This window comes from Chelon labrosus (assembly GCF_963514085.1).
Source record: "Chelon labrosus genome assembly, chromosome: 14".
Lineage (NCBI taxonomy): Eukaryota > Metazoa > Chordata > Actinopteri > Mugiliformes > Mugilidae > Chelon > Chelon labrosus.
Window position 1 is genome coordinate 9,224,717 of NC_140347.1, and position 23,961 is coordinate 9,248,677.

At 43.4% G+C, this 23,961-nt stretch overlaps 1 protein-coding gene across 2 annotated transcripts in view; it reads right to left on the reverse strand.

The window, feature by feature from the left end:
- The window catches only part of ptchd4 (patched domain containing 4), a gene marked incomplete at its 5' end in the record, with an annotated part of 40,220 nt that extends 29,731 nt beyond the window's left edge, over positions 1-10,489 (reverse strand). The window contains one exon of one of the 2 annotated variants that reach the window (XM_084559922.1): positions 10,064-10,489. In XM_084559922.1, the coding sequence (XP_084416048.1) occupies positions 10,064-10,489 (426 nt within the window). Of the gene's footprint in view, positions 1-9,889 lie in introns of both variants that reach the window. The other variant, XM_084559921.1, reaches the window with a different exon arrangement.
- Positions 10,490-23,961: the final 13,472 nt, after the last annotated feature.

Sequence of the window (23,961 nt, forward strand, 5' to 3'; positions counted from 1 at the left end):
TAATAAATAAATCCTTGTGATTGTTTGCTTCAATATCCGTGAACGATTTACTCAAGTGATGGAAGAAAAGGACGAGCTATTCCTCTCATGTGGGCAGCAGCGTGAATTGATGGTGGTGGACACCATATTTCAGCAGCCAGGTTTCCTGACTGCCTCTAATTTGTCAGGCCAGATCTGCATGCTACTTTTGCGCTCTGTCATTAGTCTCTAAAACAATCACACTCAGTGCTTCAAATTTGTCATTCAGTGACAGAGTACAAGTATGTTTATGTAAAGAAATCACTCAGTAATTGCTGAGGGAACTCGGAAAGCTTTAGCTCCAATTTCACTCGTGTAATTGCAAAAAGCTCGTATTAATCTACCAACTTCCCCACAGCTTTTCAAATGAATCTCAACACACTTACGCAGAAATGTTTGCACACTGCGCTGAGCCCGCATGTGTCCGGGCTGTGTGTAGTTCTGCAAGACGCACGCTCCTTTCAAATTTTAAGAAAACTGAAACAAAACCAGAGCAGCGATGTGTGTTCGGCTTCGTTTTTATCCTCGCTTGAGGACAAAACACAGTGCCAGAAAGACGTGTGACGTCTGTGTTCATACGTGAAAAAAGGGTAAGCTACAAGAATGCTACCGACATAATAAATTGAGACCACAGACTTTATAAACCCATTCCTGCTCAGCGATGGGTCGTCAGCCTTTATATGCAGCATGGGTGGCAAACATACGGCCCGCAGGCCACAACCGGCCTAGCCATGGGTCCAATCTTGCCCGCGGGGGATGAAATTTGCAAAGCGCAAAAATGACATAGACGACATTAACTGCAGTTTTTTCGATAAACCTGCCACCTATTCCTAATTTGTCGTCTAGAGGTCACTGTTTTAGTCAGAGCTGCAGACACGACGTAACGCCAAGACCCAGAACTGAACAGCAGGTGGCAGCAATGCACCGAAACTGGACTTATGTGTCTTACGAAATTTCACAATGTTCATAAAATGTTTTGTAAAATGATACTTCATCAAATCTAAAAAAAAAAATCATAATGTTCTTCTTTGCACTAAAACAAAGGGAAACATTGTTATACTATGATGTTACTCGTTATGTTACTCGTCCTGGCCACTTGAAATTGGCTCAAATTGGGCTGCATGTCACCCCTGAACTAAAACGAGTTTGACACCCCTGCTATCTGCTATATAGTCAAGGCCGGATTTACCATATGGGCAACTGGGCAATTGCCCAGGGGCCCACGACCTCTAAAGGGCCCAGGGCAGTGAGTACTGTAATTTATTCTGTATTTTGCCAGATTATGGTGATTCTGGGGTCGTGATGATGGGGCCCTTGAATATTGTTGCCCAGGGTACAGCGAAGTGTTAATCTGGCCCTGTATATAGTCTGTGACTGGGACAACAGGAACTTGAATTGGTTTTAGCTTAACGTAGGAAACGTATGGCAGGAGTTCTCCTTCTTATTACGGTAAAATTATCATTTTACATGATGCCAATTGCTCTTATCACAAAGTGACTTGCCCGTCTTAAAAGCTAGGTTGCGCTCGAGTCTTACATTTGTGCCAGCCCATCCATCTAATGAATATACAGTTTAATACATGCATGCAATAGGAATCTTTACAGGTTTAAGCGATGCCAAGTGGATCTCATGATGCAACCCGCTGTGATTACACTTCTTTTAATGTCATGTTTTCACTGCGAAAGACATCTTGAAGAGATGCCAGTTAAGATTGTGTTTTATGAAATTCTGCTTTCCAAATCATTGACTGAAAGTAAACACATGAACTGATGTGCGGTTTACTGATTTATTAAACACTGTTTCCTGTTTGCTAACTTTTAAAATGTTCAGTTTATGTGGAAACAACATCGGAAAGGTGGTGATTAAATTGCATGTTTCTTTTCTTGAGGATGTAGCTTAGTCAAATTTCAAAGCAGCATGAGCCTCAGGAAACCAGTAGTCATTGGTTACTGTGACTGAGGGTTTGAACTGTTGAACAGAATTGTAAGACTTCACCTTGGGTTCTAGCATGGATACTGGATGGATAAAATAAACAAGAAGCACTACTGACAATCAAAGTTATCACTAGTTGCAGCCATAAATATATTAATCAATTCATTGTTGCAGTCAAGATCCAATATGGGCGATGTGATCACGTAAAAGACAGACGTGAACACCCCCAGGATGCATTAAGATCGCATTTGAGAGATCCAATCTATGACCACATCTGGAGGTGGTCTGCAATATTACTCAGCCATGCTATCTGCCTATATATCTATGGTTAACTGAAATAGGTTTCTGCTAATGCAGGAGACATCCAGGGATTCTATTGCCTGTTTTTATTGCCGTACACCGCAGGGCAAACCTATTATTGACACACACACGCACCCAAACCCCATCAGCCAGTTTCTGGCACCGTCGCTCCTCCTCTCCTCCAATCGCATCGGCTCTCCTGCAGGATCTGACCTGTCACAGACCTCCTTCTGTCTATCGGTTATTTTCTCGCTGCCTCGCTTCTGCTCTCACCTCCGGTTTTATGATTTATTAAAGGGAATTGGAGGGGGGGGGGTAAAACAAACATTGACCTTAGCTTGACATTGCCATGGAGCGTACACCTCAAACTATAACTTAATTCAATCTACTGCTCAATTTCACTGTCTTCTCATGAATGTGACAAGAAGCTTGATCATTGTAGGTGTTAGAATAAATGCAATGCAGAGAGAGTACACCTGTGGCATTTGATTTTTTATATTATCTTCTAAACCCAATTATCATGGTCCTGTTCATCATCCTGAAATACTGATTTAAATAATAAGTCAATAATAAGTCAAAACAAAATCTTATCTTTTTAATATCTGTCAGTCAGGCAAATATGCCCGACCACATGTCACTGGCCTTGCTGATTGTAAAAGCAACAGATCCCTTTAAATGAATGCGATGCGATGCAATAAAAAATGACATGACATGATATGACCTCCCAGATATTGACTTAATTCAGTATGTTAAAAGACATGTCTCTGTCCATGCTTATTCTAAAAGCAATAGATCCTTTTAAACTAATACAATACCATACCATAACATACTATACCATATCATATCGTATGATACGATACGATATGATACGATACAGCCTCCACAGATATTTACTTAATTCAGCAAATCAAAAGACAAGGTCACTGGCCATGCTGATTCTGAAAGACCTCCTTCTGTCACAGACCTCCTTCTGTCCATCAGTTATTTTCTCACTGCCTCGCTGCTGCTCTCACCTCCGGTTTTATGATTTATTAAAGGGAATGGGGGGGGGGGGGGGGGGTTAAAACAAACATTGTTCATCATCCTGAAATACTGATTTAAATAATAAGTCAAAATAAATATCTTATCTTTTTAATATCTGGTTGATGAAACCAGAGATTAGATTCGATTCAACTTTATTGTCAATGCGGTTAGGCATCTAATCAGACATGTAAATAGAAAGTGAAAAATGTACCCAATAATAGGGAACAGGCTATGACTATTGAGTTAAGTATGTATTATACAGGGGATGCCATTTGTGAGTAAGAGCAATTTTTGGTTTGGACATTGGTTGGAGCAAAGCAACTCTCTGTCCTAACTGGAAAACGATAAATTCAGTCTTGATTATCAAACTAGACCCCAAATGAAATAACCAATCAATATTTTAAGAGCTCACTAGAATTGCTTAGCTTAACAAAAAGACGCAGTGTCAAAAGAAACATCACTCTTACATCAGTCTCTCTGGCAACACTGCAATTAGTCACAATTTGCTTACCATTTCAATAGAAAGACCACAGCTATAAGCCACAGTTCATACACTGTAGGTGTATTAGGGGTTATACCGACTGGTCGACTAGCAGTATCAAGTGTGTGGAAACACTTCACTAAAGATACGAAGCCCATTCTACTGTGAGAAGTCCCTCTTCAATTGCAACTAAAGTACTACCGCAATGCACGCTCATCTGAAAAAGCATCCGCTAACACTAGCAGAGGAACGGTCTATATCCTCCCGAACGCAGCCAATTAACGACTCCACCAAACGCCCCGCGGAGACAGAAAGAAGGAGGCTGCTCATCAACAGTTTGCTGGTAAAAATAACCTGTCAAAGTTATTAGACCTTTAGCTGCTATACACGAAGAAGGCTTCAGAGAAATACCACTTTTTTGTTCATCCCGCCTACATTATCCTTTCTTACATCACGCTGTGAAGTGCTATTAAACTGATGCTACTGATGTTGCCAATTTATACAGACAATACATATCTGCAGAGCTCAGTATTGAAAAGCTCATGTGTGATCATGTTCAGTTCTGCCTTGTTCTATTAGTTGACATTGCTGAGGAGGTTGTAGAGACGGAAGTTACAGTAGAGCTGAGAGTTTGCCAAGCAAGAGCCACATATTAGAAGTGTCAGACTGGTTATGGTGTTGGCGTGGGCTACGGCCGACAGCAAATGTTGCAAAGCATCACTTTCTGCTGTGTTTTTATTACGGACGTCATCGGCGACTAGAGAAGGGCAGTTCGGCTCTTTTCTGAGAGTCGGCTCTTTTGCCACGGCTCCCAAAGAAGAGCCAACTCTCGAATGGCTCTTCATTTAGCATCCTTTGTAGCTTACTATTTTAACCCAACACAGCAAATACACATGGTTTGTGTGTTGAAAAGCCCTTTGGCATTCAGTGTTTTTATGAGAAACCTAATAATTGTCTCATTTTGTGCAGTTATTCTGTTACAAAATCATTCTTACTTTTGTTTAACATTTCAATAAAACTGTAATCGTGCAAACAAATGAACAAAACGCTGCAATCAAATCCACACAAGCAAAGCCGGAACCAAACTCAGTAAACAAGCGGTATAAATGTCCTTGTGCAGGTTTGTGCTGGAACCTGCTTTTGATATTATTTTCATTTTGCAGTGAAGACACTCTGCTCTGCCATCCTGATTGTCTTTAAGTTTCAGCCAGATGCTGCTTCGTTTACGGCTGTCACTCATAACTAGGTGCGCTCATGCCTGTCTTACTGAGTCAGCCACATCGTCTGTCAGTCTCTCTACTGTCACATAATGGTACGATCCTTAGTCCTCACATGTGATTGGCCACATGGCGTGCCCATTAAAACAAAGTTCTGTCCCCGTCTTCACGCGAGCAGAGATGAACGAGCAAAAAAAAAAATCGTGGGGAGCCGGCTCTCACTCGTTAGGAATCGGCTCTTCTGAGTCACTACCAAGAATCGGCTCTTTTGCGCATGACACATCACTATCGCCGGCTAGTCCTAATGTAACCATGCTCCTCTGAATCCGCCTTCATAACTTTTAAACTGTACAGTTTAATCATCAGAAAAGTGGTGATTAAATTGTATTATCATTGTTTTAGGATGTAGTTCAGTCAAATTTTCAATATCAGCTAGAGCCACATAAAAGCAGTGATCAGTTATTAGGCTTCAGGGTTTGAACTGTTGAACAAAACAACTAATTTTAAGACCTCACCTTGGGTTCTAGCAAACTGGATGAAAAGAATAAACAGGAAGCACTACTGACAATGAAAGTAATCATTAGTTGCAGCCATGAATTCATTAATTGGTTTAGTCAGTGATTTACGGTGAGGACATCACGGCTTTCTGAGTTTACCTTTCCATTGGTTGCATTAGTCTATAACATTTGAGCAGCTGGACAACAGCAGTTCACATCTGCGTGACCCAAGACAAACTGTGACATTTAGGAGAACTCGGATATTTGGGATTTATTGACGATCAGCGACGGTGCTGACATGTGTCTAGTTTGTTGCTGTAGCAACTTTGGCACCTTAGCTATCAACCCACAAGCTCTAATGAACGAACCATTGGGCATTACATTTGCTGTAATGTATGTACTTCTCACATGGCTTGTTGTATAGATTTATATTAATATTTTCTATCTAACCATTTCACCTTAATAGGTTCTAATGTTGCATGACTGCCTCATAGTCTTTAATGTATTTCTATTTCTCTGACAGCGTAAAAATTGAGAATACAGCAGACAGAGCGAAACAAGGAGTATATATTTTAGGCATTTTCTCCTGGGAATAGAGCTAAAGTTCAGCTCAGCAAAATGTAGGACTTTTTTCCCCCCCAAACAAAGACTACATCTATATAACAAGCACAGAAATAAACCCTGAGTTGTGACATCAAAGTGTAGGATGAGGCATAAGGAGTCAGGCAAATGAATTAGCCCAGACAGCTCGTCAGACCGGCAGGCAGAGAAAAGGAGGAGTCAGGGACACGGAGGGAGCAGGGTGAGCAATACAGCGCGAGGAGAAGCCGGAGAGGAAGGAGTTCACGTCAAGCGTCAAGAGAAATATACTGCGGAGAGGGGCACGTACTGTATATTGTACCATGTTGTGGAAAACTTGAAAAACTGTACCTGTTTTAGCCTTATTTCTATGAAGTCAGAATGTACATTTATAAAGTATTTATTAGGGGTTAGACTCTACACGTTGATTGCGATTAATTCATTACAAAAAAGTTAACGCAGAACTTTTGTCAGTGCACGATTTCCTGGTACACCGATTACACTGATGCACACGTCAGAGCTCAGCTAACAGCTACCAAAATGGAGGAATCGGATGAAAGGACGTTGGTAGGACAATTAAATGCATTTTTCCAGACATTAAAAGAGCTTGAGTTTCCAATATTCATGTCTGTGTCTATTGTTTGATTCAGTCTTCCACTAAAATCTATTTAAATTAAAAAATGTTGCTTTTTGGGGCAAATATTGTTTTGCGATTAATCGAGATTAATTAATTACAAAAAATTTTAATTGAGTCAAATGTCTAGTATTTATGTATTTATAAAGCCAAAACCCAGAGATTTCCTATCATATATGACCAAAAAAGTGTCATAAAAGGTCATTTGAGGAACTGGAAGCAGAGAATATTCACTAGTTTTGCCCAAATATTGACACGTGTTATAGGTGCAGTATTATCACATATTGCAGTTGCATTATGTAAAATGTTTTAATCTTGGTAGTCAAATAGTCAAACTGGACAGCTTGGGAGCCGGACCGAACTAGCCTGAAGTTAGTTTGGAGCAGCGCTGTTGGGAATTGATTATGATCTCCCGGGCCAATCAAATTGTTTGGGTGGGCTTTATGCAGCAGTGGACAGAAGGGTAAGACTAACATAGTCATCTTAGCGCCGTGGAGTTGAATTTGTTCACATTAAAGTGGCTCCGATTGGTTGTGGGACTGTCCTATTGCATGCAGAAGAATGTTTTTTTCTCTGTATCGGTTAAAAGGCGCCACATAAATGAAATCTAAATGACTCATAATCTGATAAGAATTGAGTCTGGCAACGCCAGGCATAATTTGGAAGGAAGCTAAACTGAATTTAGCTGTGGGCAAATACTGAAATGGCCTTTTGAAAAACTCATCAGCAACTCTGCACTACTGTATGTAACTACTGATTGAACAAAGAAGAGGAACAGAAATATTGTCGGCGACGAAATGTAAACTTGATAAATAAAAAAATGCTTTTAGATTAGTGAAACCGCGATTTCTGACCCAGTATCAGCTGTTTCAACAAAAATAAATTTACTTTTTTAACCCAACCGTCACTTCGGCCTCAAGTTGCCATAGCAATAATGACAGGAGCAAATGTCATGTGGCAATTTTATGGAACCACAAAGTCTGCAAAGAGAAGCTGTTGGGGTGAATGGATGGCTCAATGAAACATTGCTACGGAACATGGGAAACAATTGTCCATTTCCTCGTTCTAAGGACCAATTATGCGTGTACCTTTAACACCTTAAAACCACAAATATTCCATGGCCTTGAAGGGGAACTACTGTTTTTTACAAACTGGACCTTATTTCAGGCATAAAATACGGTTGTTTACTCACCCATGTAACTTTTGTGTCATTTGTAGTCCTTCGGGAGATATTTAGATCCGCGTATATCCATATAGTGGGAGTGAATGGGGCACCGAAACACAGCCTCTAAATAACACATCATCTGCCGCGAAACTCGTTCATTTCACCAATATTTTGTTATGATACGCTAGTGCTATTCCCTATTGAGTCCGGAGTTAGCTGTTGTCATCATCCGGGGTCTGTAGATTGACCTACAGTCCCCTGATGATGATAACAGCTAACTCCGGACTCCGGATGATGTCTTTTGACCTGGATGATGTCATCTCTGAGCGCCGCAGATGATGATAACAGGTAACTCCGGACTCAACGGGGAATAGCACTAGCATACGATAACAAAATATTGGTGAAATGAACGAGATTCGCGGAAGACAATGCATTATTTAGAGGCTGCGTTTTGGTGCCCCAGTCACTCCCACTATATGGCTATACACAGATCTAAATATCTCCCGAAGGACTACAAATTACACAAAAGTTATATGGGTGAGTAAACGATCGTATTTTATGCCAGGTTGTAAAAAACAGTAGTTCCCCTTTAATAATAACACAGTAAAGCAATGACATAGAAATTTGGTTTAAAGGTCAAACGTCACATTTTAGAGAAAACTGAACTATTTTCAGGCCGACGAAAATATGTTTTCTGTTAATTCAGTGTGTTTTTAAGTTAACCCAGACTTGAAGCTAAATAAGTTAGAGTGCTTTTACAGAATTTATTTATCAGTCTTTTGAGAGAATGACAGAGCCACAATCAAATCAACTGGATTAGTGAAAAGAGGGTTTCAAAATTCATACTGGACGTTTGCCATCCAAAAGAGGAATGAATGCACTACGTCCCTTCCACTATTAGGAGCCGAACAGCCTGCAACAGGACGATGGACGGCCTCGCCGCTCCACTCAGCAACTGCACGGATACCTCACGGTGCTATGGCAGCTCTCAGAAGTAGTAACAAGCTGCCGTACTGGAGGCCAGGCATGTGATGCTCTGAATCTATGCTTGTGTCAGTCTGAGCCTGCAGGACTGAGATAATCCAAGTGAACGCAGTCTGATCAGCTGGACGGCTGTTGCAGTGACTAAGGTCATACTCTGCTAAGGCTATACACTGGGGTGACAAAACTCCAAATAGGTTTACAAAAAGCACACATCATGAAACGAGAAGCCGTAACCTTGACACCGCTCTCGCCTTTCGTTTTTATCCGTATTAACAAAAAAGAAAGCTGAGCAAACGCGTCCGTGTTTGCAACACCATCTTCAGATGAAAAGCGTGAACACCTGATAAGAGGCGCCCCTCTCCTCCTGCATAGCACATCTGGGCCTCCCGAATCTGAACGCACATCCCGGCGCGCGTCTAAACCCTGCATCCCCGACGTGTTGCTGCTAAAAACTAAAAAGCTGTACGTATGTGGGACTGACGAGAGTTGCATGTGTGCAGCCAGATCTCATATCTCGGCGGCTCGGATGGAGATACAGATGCGCAGGATACCTTGGAGGCTGTTAGCCATGTCATGCTGCATGTGCAGCCAGGAGGAGGCAGGAGGGAGACACTGCATCAAAAAAAAAAACCAAAACAAAAAAAAAAAAAAGAAAACACAGGATATCCCTGTGTGTGTGTTGTGTGTGAATGAGTGTGGAGGAACAGAGCAGAGCAGAGCAGTCAGGGGCTATATGCAGCCAATCAATTCACCTGCACCAACAAGGGAGGGTGAAAACTGTAAAGCCGGCTGTCTGTGTAATGGAGAGGGTTCCCTCGCCGGCTGATATATGTAGCAATCTGCAACCCCACATCACAGCCTGAGCGAACACAAGCCCACCGTGTTCATTCAGAAATTATGGCAAGCTGCTCCGAGGGCCAGCCTGCCACAGCTATGCACATGCTGACTGCTGCTGCTGCTGCTGGTGCACTGTCACCGCGGCTCTGTGAGAGAGATTTCTTGGGGAAGATAGTGTGCAAGGGGGCCCGGCTGACAAGCACGCGTTAAAAAACATCTCACCTTTAATGTCGTGTTTGGATAGCTCACGGGGACCTTGTGGAAGGTGCTGTTGGAAAGCACAGCCTGCCTGATGTCCTCGAAGATGGTGATGATATCATCCAAGAGGCAGCGCTTGTCCCTGTGGCTCAGGATGCAGAGGTGCGCGAAGGTGTAATTGAACCCCTTGTAATTGACGCGCAGATCCAACACCTGCTTGTGGACTTCCAGGACCTGGTCGGCCAGCTCCAGGATGTTCCCCCCGGACTTGGCGAGCAGGATCAGCCTGCCATATCTGCCCGGGGTGTGCAAATCCGAGTACAGCTTGTGCTTCGACTGGTCGATGGGGAACAGGCTGTTGGCGAGACTCCGCTCGATCTTGGCGAGGCTGTGGGTCGGGGCGACCAGCACCTCCAGGTCCGTCTCCGGCTTGAATCGGCTCAGCACTGTAGATCCGAAAATGATGGTGAGGACCGCGGGGACGGTGAGGAAGAAAACGGGGTGCCTGCTAACGAATAAGCCCAGCCAGTAGAATGAAGCCTTGAGCCCTCTGTGTATCACTTGCCGCAGCATCCTCCACAAAATCCCGCTTGCAGATGCCCCGTCTCCTCCGATGAAGCACATGTGACATCAGACTCCGTTCCCCGGCTTAGCACAATCCGTATAGGGAGAATTACACCAGGCTACAACACCAACACCACCACCACCACCGCCGCCGCCATGCACGCACATTTACACACACGCGCGCGCACACACACACACTCGCAACACCTGGAAAAACAGCACTGCAGCAATTCGCGGCAACACGGGCGGACGCGTGCGGACGGGCGGACAGTCAGAAACACCATCGCGCGTCGGGCGATCGAGTCCGCGTCGTCTGCTCTCGGGCCATTCCGTCCTCCGCGGGATGGAAGGGGGGGGGGGGGGGAAAGCCGCCGAGTCTTCCTTCCTTCCTTTCGCCGCACCGGCTGCAGTAGCGGCGACGAGCCGCGGCGGTGGGGATGTGCATGTGCCGCCTCCGTCTAACGGCGTCTACGGCGGCTCTCGCACCAGCGGTGGCGCCTGATTTATGTAGTTAACTGTAACCATGTGGCGCGGGGAGAGAGGGGGAGGATGGGTGGCGGTGGTGGTGGTGGTGGTGGGGGTGGATGTGGTGGGGGCTGACGGTGCCTGGTTATTTTAGGAACTGTGGAGGCAACAGGCAACATGAGAGTTGTAAAATGCGCCTGCAGGTGGCTGAATGACCGACAGAAATTGCAGGAATGAGTCAGTGTTCATGAATGGGGTAAACCCAGCTTGTGTTGTGGATCCCGCTGAGTGGTTTGTGCAGGCTGGACAGGCAGGGTGGCGTGAGGGGGTTTCAGGCAAGGCAGAAGTCTCTGCTTTTATTTTTATCCGCTTTATAAAACAGCCTGTCGGCCATTCAGAGATTTATCCCAAACCCAAAGCCATCAGCACTTCTCTTAGTTTACATTTAACTGGGTATTTGAGTCTTTTTCCATTTACTGTGTCTCTATAGAACAAGATCACGGAGACGGGGCAACACGCTCAGCCTCGACTGGATTTGAATGACTGGTATTTTAGTGCTGATGTAAAATATGTCACACAGTTGGACACGATTACTGACAGACGTCCACTCGTTCTGTTGGACATCGCCACCGATGAGGCGGTCAGGCCGTATTTTCTCACACATGACCTTGAGTCATCGCTCAGTTTTGTTTAAACACCAAAGCTCCATCGCCGCCACACCGAGGACGTGTCTCCGATAAGACCCAGTGCCTTTCGCCGACCGGTTCCCCTGATCTGGCCACCCGAGGCGGCGCTGGCTGCACTTCTGCCTAGCAGCACAGCAGTTAGGAGGGAGGTGGGGGGCAAGACATCCTGCACCATATTTGATTTTGCATACTGACTATTGGATCCTTACTGTCACACAGAGTCACGCTTTTTGTTGCTTTACACCAGATGGTCCACCTTACAAAGCAACAGGTCCTCTAAACTAAATTGCGAACATATACCTAATGAGACGTCCTGTTTGTCTCTCGTGGTCATGCAACATTTTCTGGAGCCTGCTTTTAAGTGTGGTCTGAGGGGCCTAATTATGACATGAGCAAAAGAGCAAGTCACCTTTTAACCATGATCATTCCACGACTGTAGCCATATGTTGCACTTACTTTAATAATAAATAAACACAAACCCTCGGTCCGACTTAAACCGTGATCTTTTCCCAAACCTAACTAGGGCCCGTTGCTGTAATTCTACTTTTCATTGGGTTTTTGGTGGTACTTTAGTGTAACTAAAGTAATTTGCATGTAATCAAATGATCTCAAAGTGGCAACCTGTTACACCAGGATAACTGTGTGCATCACGACAAAGGTAGTCTTACTTCTGCAAACTCCTTATTTTAAGCTAAACCACAATCTTTCGCTGGACCTAACCTGATTGATTTTGTGCCTAAATGTCAGTCATTTTCATTCATTCATTCATTCATTCATCTTCTGTAACCGCTTGTCCTGTGAAGGGTCACAGGGGGGCTGGAGCCTATCCCGGCTGTCATTGGGTGAGAGGCAGGGTACACCCTGTACAGGTCGCCAGTCAATCGGTCCACTAGATGAAGGACATTTCGTCCAAATTGTTACAAATCGTCATTGTAAATTTAAAAAGGAGCACTGGAAATTAGCTTTGGCTGTGCACATTACACAATAAATAATTCTAACAACTCAATAAATCTGTAATTGTCCATGTTTCAATGTAGCTGTCCCTCACAAATAAATAAAAGAAAATCATTCAGTAATTCCTCAATAGTTTCTGATGTCACTGTTAAGGTTTGGTGAGGTTTGGGCATAAAAATGATTTGGTAGGTTCAGAGAACAATAATGGTTTGGGCTGAAGTGTAATGGGCTATCCAGCCAGGGGCTGGACCCAAAATGCACGAGACTGAGCACGGCTTGTTAAAGTCAATCAAAGTGAGTTTATTGAAAAACTCAGCAGAAAAAGTAAATCCAAAAGCAAAAAAACAAACAGAAAACACTGGAAACTCCAGGGTTGAGGAAAAAAATGTAAAACAGCTGCAAGGGCAGGAAACTGGCTCTCTCAAAGAGGTGCCGGAAAAAGAGAAAACACAGGAGACGAGTTCCATGTTTGCAACAAGAATACTACTAAAGCGTGAGGCGTAACTCGAGTGCTGGCACAGACCGAAACATGTGGAAGTATCCGGCACTGGAGGGAAGCCACAGACGGCCTTTTAAAGAGAGCTGATTGGCGATAGGCCGCAGCTGAGTCGGGTGCTCCCGCCAGTTTCCTGCCCAGGTGAGCCTGATGAGAGTGACAGAGGGAGAGAGAGAGTGCAGGGAAAGAGAGGACAAAAAAACAAGGTCCCGGATGCACTGGAAACCCAGGACCATGACGTAAATAAGCAGTTTGCCGATGTAAGGGGACCTTTGTCATCACTACTTAAAGAGTCCAACACTCACTTTTTGTTTCCTGTTCAGTGTTTACCCAGTCACCTACATTAGTCTCTCATTTACATGCTCTTGGAAGCTCTGTAACAACATCCTTTTATCATTAAGTAATTAGACAATATTGTCGTAGTGGTTGGTACTGATGCCTCATAGCAAGAAGGTTCCGGGTTCAAATCCATCATGGCCTACTGGGGCCTTTCTGTGCATGGGTTCTCTTCCTCCCACCGTCCAAAGACATGCTCGTTAGGTTCATTGGTGATTCTAAATTAGAAGTAGGTGTGGATGTGAATGGTTGTCTGTCTCTCTGTGTTAGCCCTGAGATAGACTGGAGACTTGTCCAGGGTGTACCCAGCCTCTTGCCCGATGACGGCTGGGATAGGCTCCAACCCCCTCGTGACCCTCCAGGGGACAAGCGGCTACAGAAGATGAATGAGTGAATGAACTAGACTAAGATACTGAAACGTCCATGTTCTGTGAGATTTGTCGTCCAGGACAAAGGCCGTTCTCATGGACAGGACGTTGGTCACAGGTCCATACTTTATTTTTTACAAGTGTTACTGGAGCACCACACTCATGTCTTCAAATCAAGGTCCAAGCTCTGTAGATGTCCATCATAATTTTACATTATTGTGTTTTTTTTGTAGTTAGATTTTTGTCCCTGTGCTATTATTAGCATCTATCTCCATTAGGTCAGGGCTGGATTAACCTACATGAGGAGCCATGGGGGTCAGAAGGAAGCTGGGACCAATTTTGGCACTCACGTACCACTGACAGGCCAGAGCCCAGACAGTCTTGCTGGATTATACTTTCCAGCCACTGATCAACTGAATGTCAACCAATCACTAATAAGTCCAACAAACAATACCGTATTCATATATACAGCTGGGGTAGAGTATCTTTGAAACTAGACTTCAATACACAGGTTCATTACAAGGAGCCACTTTAAATCCATTGCTGCTTCGGTTTTTCATTGTGTTTTGGAAGCTCTGTGGTTTCAAATGCCTAAAATAATTTGCAGTCAGCATTAACAGTCAAACTGGGGCCTGTTAGGTTAAGTGTCATTTTTATGATTTCTCTCAAGATGTACGTACTAAATTGAAACCTGGCCGACTCACATAGCTTCCTGCTTGTTGACCAGTTTCACGGACGAGGATTAAACCTCATCCTAGTCCAACATCCCGTAATGAACATCTGATCACTGGAAAATCAATTACTGCTCAGGATTAGGATTACCTCATGTCTGTAACGCTGTAAATACCATTTGTATACTCTTGGGTTTACAGTGGTAATCATCGTCATGGCCTCTTCCCAGCCCGGTGTGCAAAGGTAGTCGAACTGTGATCTCGTTGCATAAGTGTCGGAGCCGTCATTACTGTTGACCCAGAATCCTGCCTTAGCAGAGAATCAAATTCCAGCCAGTAACTCTTACAGCTGGAGCAACGGCACTGAAAAAAGCAGGATAAAAAGTAGGGCATATACAGTCTCTACCGCTACACCTGAATAATTTCTTGGCATGAGTCAAACCTCATTCGCCGGTCTGCCAAACAGGCCTCCTGAGAAAAAGATTCAGCATTCTTATTTGTTGATATTTTGCTCCCTTTGACTCTCAGGAGTTTGACTGCTTTGATGTATCTGCTGATTTAAATGACAAAGCTTCAACCGTGCTCATTAGACCGCCACAGAATTGATATCTGTGCACTGTCACTGAATAAATCGTCTCTTGAAATTGCCAGCGTTTCTGGCTTCCAAAATCCCATTCTTCGGAGCGGCCTCAGTTGCTGAGGACTTGAGATAAACAACCTCCCATTGTAGCCGAGTATCAGCTGAGCTCGAGTAGCCTTTACAAAAGGCCTTTATTGTAAACAGAAAACATTGGTATCAAAGAGCTCGTAGTTGTTGGCCCTGCCATGGAGAGGCATTTTGGCATTATTCATTCATTCATTCATGTTCTGTAACTGCTTGTCCTGTGAAGGGTCACCGGGGGGGCTGAAGACACCCTGGACAGGTCTCCAGTCTATCGCAGGGCTAACACACTCATACCTACGACCAATTTAGAATCACCAATTAACCTAATAAGCATGTCTTTGGACGGTGGGAGGAAGCCGGAGTACCCGGAGAGAACATGTAACCTAGGTCAATCTACAGACCCCGGATGATGATAACGTCTAACTCCGGACTCAACGGGGAATAGCACTAGCGTACGATAACAAAATATTGGTGAAATGAACGAGGTTTCGTGGCAGATGCGTTATTTAGAGGCTGCGTTTCGGTGCCCCAGTCACTCCCACTATATGGATATACGTGATCTAATTATCTCCCGAGTGAGTCCAAATGACACCAAAGTTATATGGGTGAGTAAACGATCGTATTTTATGCCAGAAATAAGGTCCAGGTTGTAAAAAACAGTAGTTCCCCTTCAAGGTCTTTTCCAATTCAGCTATTCAACAGATACACTGCATTATGCTATAGCTTTCAATAGCTTTCATATGCACCTCTAATGCCGGAATGCTCATCTGTACGCGCAGGATGCTGTAGCATAAATTCTTTATGACTTCCTGGTCTAAGCGGGTGAGAAAATACTACGTCTTCATTCTCTTCTTCAAGAAAAGTAAATCCTCTTCTCTTCTCTGGAAGGACTTCATTAAAGGCCACACACTGACCACAATCCATTTAGCTTCTGATTGGATTCCAAGTGTTCCAAAATAGTCTTTGTTCAAAGGAGAGAAGGCTGGTAACAAGATGTGAGATAAACTAGTTTGTACATAATAGCTTTTCTTATAACTATTATTGATAGTGAACACTGTCGTCGAGATACTGCGGTCTTGTATTGTTGTATTTTCTTGTGGCTTTGTTTCTTCCTTTATTCATAGTGCTTCTACTTTGCAGTCACAATGAAACATCCACCCATTCGTTCACACAAGCACACACATTCATTGACTACTGCCAAGCACTGTGGGTAACTTGGGGTTCAATGTCTCACACAAGGACTTTGGCATTTGGTCCACCGGGGATCAAACCACTAACCCTAATCGACCTTTTGAGCCACAGCCACCCCATAAAGTGTTCATAACTTTTGCATAAGGACACTACTAGGACCACTTGTCTCAAAGTTGCGCTACAGTGCCATCAAAGACATTTGGTGATATTTCCATAGCAAGCAGAGATGATCAAGGGTCAAATAGCGTATTAAAATACTATCATGCCAGTAACATCTTGTGTAGAATCAAAATGTGCATGTTGTTATTCATTGTCTCTTACATGGCCCATTCGTCAAATGAGTGTCAAAGTAACAGCAACTGTGAGCCACATAACGGATATACATGACAAAAATCCGAACCCATGCCAGCACTAACCAATCACAGCAAGCAGACAGTACACCCACTTTAAAGCCGCCCGGAAACACAATCCAAGTGTTTATGACAGCAAAATGAAACAAAGTGACACCGTTAAAGGAATTACCGGCTGAATCTCTGGGTCTCTTCAGTTTTATGGAGATTAATAGTGCATTTTACTTCCCCCATGCCATCATCTTCAGCAGCAGGAGGCAAATGTTTTCAGCATAAAAGCTCTAAAATGCCTGCACTGCACACAACACGCTCAACACAGAGCAGCAGTTACACAGTGTGGCAACTACTGTAGCTGGTGAACACCGTGGATTGTCAAGCTATTGAAAAGGCCAAACAAATCTGCCAAAAAAAGAGAGAATAGATAAAGTGAACGAAAAACCTTTGGGTTACCAGAAATAAGAAAATCTCATTTACAGTCCTGCTGAAATTAGTCTGAAACTACAGTATGCCAAAAAACAAAAAAAAAAAAAAAATGTTTTTTTGTTTAGTTTGTTGTTTATTACTGAATTTTACTGTTGAAAATACTCTGTAAGGCTTCTCGTATTAAAGATTTTCATTATCAACTTGTCAGGATCAAATATTGGGTGTATTGGGTAACAGTAATGTCAGTGTATAAATATTAGTGCTGTCAAAGTTAACATATTAACAGTGCCTAAGTGCAAATTCCTTTCAACGTCTTTTTAAAGTGTGATTAACGCACACAACTTCTGTTCATATGACCTCGGCCCGGCCATAGTTTAGGAAATCAGGAAGTGCTTAGTGCAGTAGTATTGCTGTGGAAAGCAAGCCGAGACTGAAGTGCAGTCGTAGTAAACATTTTTAGCCTGCGGTGGGCAGTGACACGCCTTATAATGTCTTAACAGGCAAAAATCCCAAAAGAAGCAGAAGAAGAAATAAAGTGAAGTTACCACTGGGTCAGGCAGCTGGATAAATTGCAACACAGACGTCCGGACAACAGTATTCTGAACACTATTTGTCAATTCTTTACGTTGTTGCAATAATAATAAAAGACATTTGCATAATGCAATCATATTTCTCCACTCCCATGTTGATAAGAGCAATAAAAACTTGAAAAAGGTCCCTTTGAGGTACATTTAAAGAGATTAAAATAAATCTGCATAAAAAGATTAAAACTCGTTTTAAGCGATTAATCGCGATTAAATATTTTAATCTATTGACAGGCCTAATAAATACATCTTATTTAGCAACAGAAACTTAGACTACTGCTAACCATCTATCAGTGACAGACAAAATTACATTTGCATTTGTAAGTATTGACATTATATAGTATTTATTTTGAATAATGTTATGTGTAACACAAAAGCTGATATATCATCAGAGTACATGTACAAGCTCAGAGGCAACCTGCAACCGTCTCCAGTGGCCTCTTAGCTGCGTTCTCAGTGGTGGACACAATAGACTAGTGTGTGTAGACAGTGAGTCTTACATCAAGTGAGTCGAATACTTTATGCTTGATGGACAGTATCATATATTTTTGTGTCAAAAGGCTCTAATCCAAGGGAAGCCACAAGCCGAAGTTGAGTTGCATGTCTTGAGTCCGCGCCTCTGGTAAAAGCGGATGATGTGACAGTTATGAAAGTCATTTTCTGCCTGAATGGCTGTTTCCCAAATGTTGGCAACGAGCTGTAATCCTGCAGCGGCCTCCTAACGCACTGGTGTCGTCCTCACTGCCAATCAGAGCCATTCATCAGCACCTCCACAGAGACATGCAGTCACATACTGCTCTCCAGACTGCTACAGCCCTTACACCGGGATGGACAAATGTACACGCTCAAATAACGCCAGTTTCCCATGTGACCGCATGTACACTAACAAAATCACATCCAAGTATTCTGGTAGATACAATAATGAAACTCGAGTGGCACAAATTCATTATCAAAATATAAATGAACAAATGAAAACTCAACAAGAGCTAACTAGCTGACTAGACAGATGGCTCCAGGCTAGCTAGGGTGTCTTTCCATACTTCCTTTTCACTTAACATTATTCAGCTAGAAGAGTTGGGTTTTCTTCACATTGACACTTAAACGGAGTTACATGACATGAATTATTGATACAGTAGTTTAAGATAATGACTGGCTTTATCCAAAGATAAAAAAAATCCTGTCCCTTAATCCAGAATATTCCTCCAAGGATATACAGTAAATTAATGCTTTTCTTAAGGCCATCCCACAATGTATCAGTGAAATTTAATGAAAAAAATCAAATGAGATAAATGGACATGGTCACGTCCCCATCTATCAGTACTGAAGGGGTTCTGGTAAAGCAGGGTTATGTGCCAGACAATATATAATTTTCCACAACTAGAATTCGATTTTTTTATTTGATTTTACGCTTGATTTGGAAGCTTAAAGTACCATCGTACACCGATCAGTCACAACATTAAAACCAGTGACAGGAGAAGTAAGTAAATATCATTGACCATCTTGTGACAATTCAATGTTCTGCTGGGAAACTTTTGGACCTGGCATTCATTGGTGTGGATGTTACTTAGACATGTAGCACCCACCTAGACCAGACCAGGCACCCCCACCCCATAGCAATGACAATGACAAAACATGAAGAACAGCACAAGGTGTTGACCTGGCCTCCAAATTCAGTAGATCCCAAACTGATCAAGTATCTGTGGGTTGATCCACAGAGGACCCTCCCCTCAAAGGCTAACACTAACAGTTTTTCTGTTGCCAGACACCACAGGACACCCTCAGAAGGCCCATGTCCATTGTCTGATGAGTCACCACAAGGGAGACCTACGCAATATTAGGAAGGTGGTCATAATGTTATGCCTGACCTGTGTATAACGGTTCACTTTTTGGTGCAGTTTGAGGAATTTATTTATCTAGGACATCATTTTTGGTTCTAGATAGATGAATTCAATTCAGTTCAATCAAAACTGTTCCTGGATGCTTTACAGGACACAGAATCTGAAACCCCAGAGCAAGCTCGAAGGTCCTTTCAACCTAAAGCAGAACCCAGAACATATGGGTAGAGGTAGATGGGACAGAAGAGACAAGAAGGGAGGTGAGCAGGAGAAGATTGGAGTTATTTCGCAAAACTGTACAAAAAGAAACTGTGTGGCAGGTACGGCCCAGTGAAGAACACTGATAAACAGATGCAACAACAGGCACAATGATGAAAATAGCTTCAGGCTGCAAACAAAGTATGGCATCTACAGTATGTTTCAACACCTGTCTCCATTTCCTTTGTCAGGTGACACTACAAGAAGGGGTGGTGGGACCAGTGGGCACCATTTGGCAGATTCTGTGTGCTTGTGCATTACTCCTTTGGATAGGCAGGATGGTTTTTGTAGTCTACTAGGATGGTTTGACTTTATTGTGTGATCAGTTGGGTTGTTTGGCTTGCAAGGGTTCCGTATTCTGGTGCCATTGATTACAACTGCCACATTGGCATCTGTTTGAAAATAGGCAAATTCTTAATTGTCACCCCCCTCCTCCCCCTGGAACTAAACCAGGGATGTAACAGCTTGGGGGCTCAGCTGGGATATAAGAAAGACAGAGAAACAGAACGATGTGAAAAGTACATTTTTGTGTCGAGATATTCTCCAGTGACTACCGCGGACAGTGTTGCCGCTGATTGTTAATGGTTTGGTGTTCCTCGGCAGTCACAACAGGTGAGTGTACAGCTGAGCCATAGCAGCTCTTCTGTCGAGGACTCTTTTGTAATTACCTTCTCTACTGGGGGTAGTTAAACCTTTCACATCGCCCCGAGTCCAGCACGCTCCAGAAGATAAGTAGGTACCGTAAGTCTGGGCTAGGCAGCCTCCGGGGAAGAGTGTGGAAGTCTGTAATGTCTGCAGCAAAAAAAAAAAAAACAACTGCAGTTTTGTTTGTTTGGTGACATCTGACATCAAGTTTTTATTCTCCAGGAGGCGTGTGTGTAGCGATGATAGTATACTGCAATCAGCAGACACAGCATTGCTACCTTTAGATTATGACGTAAAAGCATTTTTGGACAATCCACTGTAGGGAGATGTATGAAATGGCAGAGCACTACATTATCACGGTACCAAGTCCTTTTAACAAGAGCAAGCTGGAAGCCACTCCTTTAGATTTCAGTTAGCACAGTCCATTGAAACCTCTGGGTTTGGTGGCTAGGGCCGTGCCCGTGACAGCATTACCCCCTGGCGAGGGCCGCTATGATCGTTCAGCCAAGGAGACGGACAAGCAGCCGGTTAGTTTCACTCCCCTGTATCTACAGGTAGATGCAGCCATTAAAATATGTCAGTCAGAGCTGCTCATCTGGGTATCGTCCAGAGCTACTGTTTGATGTAAGTAAAAGGGCATTTAAGCATATTGAACTGCCCACAGCCTCGCCAGACTTCGCTAGAGAGAAAGGCCTTCTTTTTTAAACAGTGGTTTGTGGTGGTGTCACTCCATGAGCTGATGCTGGTAGAAGAATTGTACATTGAGTCTTTCGTCCCACTCCAACTCTTCCCACGGACTTAGAGATGGTGACACGCAGATCTTTAGTGCCGGCGTTTCTTCATTTCTTTTGTCATGGTTCTGAAGTCGCTGACAGTGAAACTCTTAAAGGGGAACTACTGTTATTTCTGGCATAAAATACGATTGTTTATTCACCCATATAACTTTGATGTCATTTGTATTCCTTCGGGAGATAATTAGATCAGTGTATATCCATATAGTGGGAGTGACTGGGGCACCGAAACGCAGCCTCTAAATAACGTATTATCTGCCACGAATATCGTTCATTTCACCAATATTTTGTTATAGTACGCTAGTGCTATTCCCTGTTGAATCCGCTATTCCCTGTAGATTGACCTACAGACCCCGGATGATGTCTTCTGACGATGTCTAAAGCGCCGCGCACACCTGCGACAGTTGGCTTGTTTACCTGTAATTTGCTACTGCTAGGTTTTTACAATGTGGCTGAATATTTTTCCGATTCTGAGGTTGTGGATGAACCATAGGAAGTCATCATAGTTAAAACTAACAATGATTATAATAATGACTTACAGTGTTCTGTCAGCCCATCCATCCGCCCCACCATCTCCTTTAAGCAGATCATAACTACTTTGACACTTTGAGCGACAGTCTCCTCCAACAATAAAGATCTCGGAGTCCAATTACTCTAACTTCGTTTAATCTTGATTGTCAGCTAACATCGTCTATTCTGACACCCGTTAAACTATCCGACTCTGAAATCCAAAAGAGCACACCTGCCCGCCTAAAAATAGCTCACAGTCAGCAGAAGGAACATCACAGAGGCGTCGCTCGTATTCCCAAAATACCCACAAATAATGAGGCTTTACGATTCTATTCCTGTCCCCGCTCTATCAATAACGTGGGGAGAAGTGACAGTTAATGAATGCCCCCTCCCTTCTGCATGACAGCACATCTGAAAGGGCTGGATTCGTGCTGATGTTCGTAGCGGGTGTTGACGTTTCTTCGTTGCTCGACAGATGCGATTAATGCCGCACACAAAATGCAAGACACGCACACACACCATCCAATTACGTCAAGAACGAGAACACAGGCCTTTTGTCACCAACTTCACGTTTCTTATTCACTTCAGCTTCTCCTGTAATGACCATTAATCTCCACAGAAAGACTTTTTTTTCCCGTCCACTTTTAGCTAAATTTAGCAGCCTCCTATTCATTCGCCAGAAATCCTAATAAGACAGAACTATTTCAACTGCCTATTAATGTGACTTGAGGAGAAAAAAAAAATCTACATGGTTTGCTTAATGATGGTTCAGTAGTGGATATCAGTGATTGATTTTTCTTCTACTCCACTGTTCCCCACAGACCAGACTCTAATGAGTTCTCAACTGCTCATAGCAAGCCCACTTAACCCAAAGTGGGTGTCATTAACTGTCTATCATGCCCCGCTCTCCCTAACGAATCATTAGTAGGCTAAAACGAAAGGCTCGGAATAACAACAACAGCATCTGGTTTGGTTTGATGCCTGACCCAATACTTGCGGTACTTACAGCAAGCTTAAAGGTGACCAACAAGTAGATGTTGTCACGGTTTAGTTGGAATTATATACTCTGGTCAGTTCAGGTTGGATGTAGCTGTGTTCAAGTAGCCTTCTGCCTGCCTCAAGCTGCTCAAAACGAGGTTAATGACAGTAAAATCATAAATAGATAAATCCTGCTTGTAGTTGAGGGGACCTGCAGATTTGGTGAGAAGCTCCATCACTATAAGGAAATGTCATCTTTCAAGCAGTCTGCTGATTCATTATTTGCATATATGTCAAGATGTACCCTTTGCCTTATGTGTATCCTTGAGACTTAACCATGGAAATTGTTTCTCAAAAATAAACAAGGCTCCTTTTGTTTTGTTCTCAAATGCAATTAGGGGTCAAATGTTCTATAGAATGCATTTAAGACAGACAGTTTCCTACAAATATGGAGGTTCTATGTTTGAAATTACACGACACTAAAAGGAATCCTAGCCTGGATGCCAGCCCAAACTGCCCGGCCCACTGCCTTTCTCTAGGGTAACGTTGGTCTGGAGTTGCTCCGTTGGGAACTGATTAACTGTTCAAAGTGGAGTTCTTACACAGATGAGCCACAACATTAGAACCACTGACAGGAGTCGTAAATAACACTGACCATCTTGTGACAATACAATGTTGTGCTGGAAAACTTGGACCTGGCATTGGTGTGGATGTTACTTGGACATGTAGCACCCACCTAGACCAGACCAGGCACCCCCCCCCCCCATAGCAATGACACTCCTTGATGGCAGCAGCCATCCCCAGCAGGATGCAGCGTGACACAACCACAAAAACGCTTTAGGAACAACTCAAAAAACATGAAAAACAGCACAAGGTGTTGACCTGGCCTCCAAATTCACTAGATCCCAAACTGATCAAGTGTCTGTGCGATGATCCACATAGGCCCCTCCCCTCAAAGGCCCCCCACTGGTAACATTCTGTTGCAAGACACCACAGGACACGCTCAGAAGGCACATGTCCATCCTCTGACGAGTCGCAGCTGTTTTGGAGGCACAAGGGAGACCTACACAATATTAGGAAGGCGGTCATAATGTTATGCCTGATCGATGTATGCTATAGCAGTTTAACATGCATGCGATTTTCAGTCATTCCACTGTTTTCTGCTACATCCTTATGCCTTTAAATGCACAGTGCCCCCTTTTTCCTTGACTTTCCCCCGCTTGTTGTTATTTATAAAGAGCCTTGGAAATACAAATGCATGGCGTTAATAATTGATGTAGGTGGTGTATGAACATGCAGCAGCGCTTACACTTCAGAACGATGCAGC